Source organism: Haliaeetus albicilla, chromosome 23, assembly GCF_947461875.1.
Source record: "Haliaeetus albicilla chromosome 23, bHalAlb1.1, whole genome shotgun sequence".
In the NCBI taxonomy this organism is placed as follows: Eukaryota; Metazoa; Chordata; class Aves; order Accipitriformes; family Accipitridae; genus Haliaeetus; species Haliaeetus albicilla.
In genome coordinates, this window is record NC_091505.1 from 16,099,259 (window position 1) to 16,105,689 (window position 6,431).

The 6,431-nt window shown below is 45.3% G+C and overlaps 1 protein-coding gene across 1 annotated transcript; it reads left to right on the top strand.

Annotated features, from left to right (window-relative positions):
- The first annotated feature begins 2,061 nt into the window (after positions 1–2,061).
- On the top strand, positions 2,062–4,951 carry LOC138690734 (sodium- and chloride-dependent neutral and basic amino acid transporter B(0+)-like). Its single transcript, XM_069811372.1, has 5 exons — positions 2,062–2,315; positions 2,400–2,525; positions 2,617–2,735; positions 3,951–4,050; positions 4,289–4,951. Exons 1-5 carry the CDS (start codon positions 2,270–2,272, stop codon positions 4,429–4,431), a joined length of 534 nt encoding a protein of 177 aa, XP_069667473.1. The 5' UTR covers positions 2,062–2,269; the 3' UTR covers positions 4,432–4,951.
- Positions 4,952–6,431: the final 1,480 nt, after the last annotated feature.

Below are 6,431 nucleotides of genomic sequence, written 5' to 3' on the forward strand. Positions count from 1 at the left end.
TTGGGTCACAACAACCCCATGCAGCGCTACAGGCTTGGGGAAGAGTGGCTGGAAAGCTGCCTGGTGGAAAAGGACCTGGGGGTGTTGGTCGACAGCCAGCTGAATATTATCTGGCAGTGTGCCCAGGTGGCCAAGAAGGCCAATAGCATCCTGGCTTGCATCAGAAGGAGTACGGCCAGCAGGACTGGGGAGTGATCATCACCCTGTACTCAGCACTGGTGAGGCTGCACCTTGAGTGCTGTGTTCAGTTTTGGGCCCCTCACAAAAAGAAAGATATTGAGGTGCTGGAGCATGTCCAAAGAAGAGCAACAAAGCTGGTGAAGGGTCTAGAGAACAAGTCCTATGAGGAGCAGCTGAGGGAACTGAGGTCGTTTAGCCTGGAGAAAAGGAGGCTGAGGGGAAACCTTGTTGCTCTCTACAACAACCTGAAAGGAAATTGTAGTGAGGTGCGTGTTGGCCTCTTTTCCCAAGTAACAAGTAATAGGACGAGAGGAAATGGCCTCAAGTTGCACCAGGGGAGGTTTAGACTGATATTAGGAAAAACTTCTTCACCGAAAGGGTTATCAAGCACTGGAACAGGCTGCCCAGGGAAGTGGTTGAGTCACCATCCCTGAAGGTATTTAAAAGACCTTTAGATGTGGCACTTAGGGACATGGTTTAGTGGTGGACTTGGCACTGTTAGGTTTATGGTTGGACTCAATGAACCTAAAGGTCTTTTCCAACCTAAATGATTCCATGATTCTGTATCAAATGTGCAAACCTCTGAAAATCTCTGGGGAAATACTGACTCACATTAGAGTTACCAAAGTGCAGTGAACGACAGCATTTGCAACCCAGGATTCCTAATTCCCCCAGTTCTGCTTCCGCACATGGTCCAGAGCATCTCAGCTTTCCCTGGACAAAGCAGCCTGGTGCCAAACAAACATCCACAAACACAGCTATGATGATGAATTAGACGTATTTGGTATACATATTTAGAATATGATGAGTAAATTCTGTTTCTTAATCTACATCTTCTGCGTTAGCAGTGCGTACAGGGACAGGATCATGATCGATTACATTATTAAAGTGTTAATGTAATTGTAACTCTCTGAACCACATAACTGAAAATCTCTTCTAAGATTCATAAGTTTCATAAAATGAAGTTGAGATGCTTTATTTAACAAAAAGTTGATGCTTGCTTACAAGCTAAACAAAAATAATTTAGCTCAAAATTTGTAAATGCTGAAAGAATCAAATAGCCACACTCTGCCTCCTCCCTGCCACAGCAGACAGTGATGACAACTGTGGTATTGCCTCTGAGCAGCTCTTGCAGACATGCTGGAGTTTCATCCTAGCAAGGCCTGCTCAGAAAGGTCTTGCTCTGGGATCAAGTGTTGGTCTCATTGCATCAGTCCCACTTGCTTTGGTTAAAGACAATTTCAAGGGACTTTATCAGAAGGTTGAAGGGACCGCTGAGTTTGAAATGCCTTGCCCAGGAAATTAGCTTGGAAAGTTAGGTGGACCGGGAAGGGCACCTTTCACAATGGAAGCCTGGATTTTTTTTGTTCTGGCTTATGCCAACATTAGTTCAGTTTTACCAAAAGCAGACATTGAGTGCAATACTTATTTTTGGTGGTTTATTTAAGCTTTTGGCACTAACTAAGGGGCTGCAGCAGAGGCAGAAGTGGTTTGTCTGAGTCACAGTGTGAGGAGCACAAGTGGGAGAGCACATGGAAGTTCTCACTCCTGCAACCCTGTCCTGGTTTTCCTTATTCATTGGCACTGTGACAAGATTCATATCTCAAGAACCCAGACATGTGAATGAATGGAAGCTCTTCTTCAGGGTTAGCCCAGTAAGATTTAGAGTATTTGGCAACATACTTGGGATGTGGCCTTCAGAGATCATAGAAGGTATTGTTTGTGCTTGAGACTGCAAGGTCACCAGCGTGCTGTATCCCACCTAGTCTAAAACTTAAATGAAATAGGATTAAATATTCAGGTTAAATATAGAGAAACCCTGGAGCTTCCACAGAGGGCCAACTTAAATGTTTCTGCTACGTACTGTAAGTTAATACAATAATGCCCATGTTCTTATCGCTGGTAGGTTTGGAAAGATGCAGCCACCCAGATATTCTACTCCCTGTCCGTGGCATGGGGCGGGCTTGTTGCTTTGTCATCGTACAATAAGTTCCACAACAACTGCTACTCGGATGCTATTTTAGTTTGTGTAACCAACTGCGTCACCAGCGTATTTGCTGGGTTTGCAATATTCTCCATCTTGGGACATATGGCATTTGTGTCCGAGAGACCTGTCTCGGAGGTTGTGGACTCAGGTAAGCTGATCGTCACGCTGTCGGTATTGGGACTTGCTTTGACCAAGACATGACAATAACCTCCTTCCTTCCTCTGCTTCCCAGGATTTGACCTGGCATTTGTAGCCTACCCAGAAGCTCTCTCCAGGTTACCGGTTTCTCCTCTGTGGTCCTTCTTGTTTTTCTTCATGCTCCTGCTCTTGGGCCTTGACTCTCAGTTTGCCACCATAGGTGAGTGGGGTTTTAAGTAACCCATGGCCTTTCCAATGAACATTGCCTTTCTTATTTGTGCTGCTCAAAACCCACGCTTCTTCCTTTGCAGAAACACTTACAACCACCATACAAGATATATATCCCAAAGTGATGAAAAAGTTAAGAATCCCTATAACCCTGGGCGTGTGCATATTGCTCTTCTTTCTCGGTCTTATCTGTGTTACTCAGGTAAGACATTAAATTCTTTTTTTGGCTGTGGCTTTAGTCACGCTGCAAGCAATAAACTCAAGTCAAAATATCCTTTCCAACTGTTCCTGTTTGCATGGATCGATCTGAGAGAATCTTGAATTCTGCCAGTGTGCCTGGACATGCAAATAAGAAATTCCCAGAGGGAAGCTTTGAAGAACCCAAGGTTTTCAGTGATTATTGAACTGAGATGTGCTTTTAAACGGAAGGCCTGTACAGAGCCTGTGAACCATCAGCCTGATTTATTGCTTCTTGGTTCAGGAGATTCTTTGTGTAATCTCAAGCATACGCATACAGTCTGTCTGCAGTGCTGTGGGTACTGCTAATAGATGCCAATGGGATCTTTTTGTTCAGAACTGACTGCCAAACAGGACAGGATTTGAGAAACGGCCTATTCGCGTCAGAAAAACCTATTAGCTCACAAGCATCTGTAGATTGTATGATTACTTCTCCTGTGTGTGTGTGTCTCTGTGTGTGTGTGTACACATACATATATACACATACATAAAAGGAATTTTAAGTATACTGTGAAAACTTCTTGAGGCAATCGCTCTTAAGGATGTAAAGGTTCATTGCCATGACTCCATCTAGAAATGCAGATTTATGTATGCAATTAGACTGAGAATGTGAAGGAGATAACTGGAGTGAATAGACAGTTGTGTGGTCAAGCAAACATGATGGCAGGGAAGCTTGCAAAGGTCTTGGAACACAAGAGTGTGAAAAGGCTTAAAGCTTGTTTCCCGCTCTGTGATCCTGCCATTGCATGCTGGTGTTTAAAGCTGTGTTTAACCCACGTGGACAACTTGTGCGTGTAGGAGTATACAGGCCTACCAGAACTGATAACTGGTATAGCTGTTGCTGTAGCTCAGTGTTAAACCTTTGGCATCAGCTTTAATAGAGTAAGTTCCAAATTTGCATTTTGCTCTCAGCTCTCTCTATATACTTTGCGTACACATGTATCTTGTTACTAATATACAGATCGAGAGTATTTTGTCAGATGTGTTTCTCCACTTGACATAGAGATCTTTAAAGGAAATAATGTTCAGAAACATGTACTTAGCCTAGAGAACTGGGAACTTCAGAAACTCAGACTGGTGATTAGTTAAACTGGCTGGAGCAATGCAACTTGTTTTATTTGCATAAAGATGTTACTGGGACTGGGTACATTTTTACCTCTTTGGTTTTTTTGTTCTACAGGCAGGAATTTACTGGGTTAACCTAATAGATCACTTCTGTGCTGGATGGGGAATCCTTATTGCAGCTGTCCTGGAGATAATAGGCATAATCTACATTTACGGTAAATTATTAGCCTTGAAAATCCATGATTTGACTATGCAATCCGAGGCAGAGTGTATATTAAACATTAATTACCGCAGTAAAGCATTTATAACTTAACTGGCTGAAAAGCTTTAATGGTTACCACCAAACCGGAGAAAGTGCCCTTGACAGTTGCCTTTCTTCTATCCCTTGTGAGGCACCACACCTGCAAGGGAGGCACCTGCTTTACAGTGCACCCTACGCTGGTCTTTCAACAGGAGGAAACAGGTTCATTGAAGACATTGAAATGATGATTGGAAAGAAGAGCCGTTTGTTCTGGCTGTGGTGGAGAATGTGCTGGTTTTTCATTACTCCTGTGCTGTTAATGGTGAGTGCAGATGACTGGATTGTGTTAGTGTGACAGAACCTATTACTTTGATATTGAAGAGGTTTCCATGTGAAGATTCAGGGCTGAATGCCCAGGCCGTATGTATAAAGAGCAGGTATGGCTGTGCCAGTGAAGCAAACTACGTGCTATCTGTGCTTTCCGATATATACCACTCCTCCTTGGGTCCTCTCCAAGAGAGGCTGGACCTTCAGATCACTTGCTAGCGAGCTGGGTCTGCCCTCTGAGGAGACACACAGAGCAACCAGATTGTCCATCTTAGCAGCTGGATTATCTTCATTTCCGACTGAGAAAATGTTTTGAAAACCTAGATTTTTCCCTTTTGAGGGGAGTCCCATTTTCAGGACAGATCCCTGGCTTGGGTTTGCTCTTTGGGTGTCCAGCTGTTGCCCTGTCTAACTGAGACCTTTTTATGTCCTGTTATGTGTGTCTCAGTTTTTTGTTACTCCAGCACTTCTAATTGTGAGTGGTGATGGTTGATTTCTGTTACTATGAGAGAATCCATTAACATCCCAAATCCAGGAGCAGTACCAAGTCACTCTGGCCAGCACATTGCCTTTAATCTGCCCGGACTACAGTTTAGAAAATGCTGCCCCTAAACCAAATTTACCCTACTGTGTCCTGATAAGAAGATAAAGCCTAATTCTCTGGGAGTGCAGCCACACATTCAACGGTGATTTTCATGGTTTCTGCTGTTGTTCCAGCTGCTTTAAATTCTCTGAAGAATTTCTATCTCTTTCTATCCCCATATCATTTTCTGGAGTTTTGCCTCCCATTCCTCACAGAAACGAGCAAGTGCAAGATCTGATGTATGCTCTTCTTGCCAAGCTTTGCCAGAGTCCTGTTGGTCACAGCTTTCCCAGCTTGTTTGACTTCAGTGTCCAGAATCCACTGAACCCAAGGACATTTTTTGCATGATTTTTAGTAACTTTAGCTAAACAGGAGTGAAAGGAAAACTCTTGGAAAGAGAAAAGTGGAAGTGGAAAAGAAGTACATTTCCTGCGGATTGGCTCAAAACACAAGTATGTTTTCAGTCAGGAAGGAGAGCACAGACGTGTGCAGTTCCAAAATGCCACATCCATAATGCGGAAACACTTTAAAAGCGGTATTTCGACTGGCGTTTGTATAGGTATGTAAAGCCATTAGTTAGGGGCCGAGCTTATGAAAGCAAATGTAAAACCCCAAAGTTATTTCTTTTGCAGAGGCTGTTCATAGGCGTGATGTCAGATTTAAAAAGGAAGAAGTCTTTAATGTCATTTCTACCCCGTCATCTGTTTGCAAGAGGACATTTTCCAGCCGGGGCTGCGTGGCGGTGCGCTGACCAGCAGAGAGCAGCGTGCGCCCGTGTCTTCTGCTGCGCTCCCAGCACCCGGGGAGCGGGGGCCTGCGAGGGGTCGGCACAAGCCCCCGGCCCAGCCCGGCTCTGCCCGCGATGCTGGCCCGCTCGCTCGCTGCTCGCTGCTCCGTGGCCCTGGAGACTGCATTGTAAAGCAGCGGCCGTGAAGCTGAGTCATTTGGCACTCGCTCCCGCCTGGCTGGCGGCTGTTGAACGGTGTCGGAGCTTTGAATCAGACTGGCCCTATCGAAAGGTCTTTTTTATCCAGACCCAGATGTGTGAAGAAGAGAGCTGGTGCTCCCGTTGAACTCCTGCGCGGCTTCAAGCCGAGCCTCACGGTAGCAATACGGCTGCCCTGTGAAAGCCACTCTGGCCTCTGCAGGCTGGAGTTGACCACGGGTCATCTCGGCAGACCGGTTCTCCCAGTCAGTGGACCTTTCCAGCCCCACGTCGCAATTCCGTGACACTTTGTGCACCCCCACTCCCAAGTCCCCAGAGCTCTCCTGAGCCTCGCGCTGTTCTCGTTCTCCATGCCTGTGGGTGATGTGGCCCTGCTGAGGTGTCCCCTTCCTGGCCTTGTTGTTTAGTTTTTTGTAGGAAGCAGCAGCACAGACCCAGAAGCAGCATGCGTGTTTGTAAGTGAAGGCTTTATTTTCTTGTTTCAGCTCTAAATCTAATT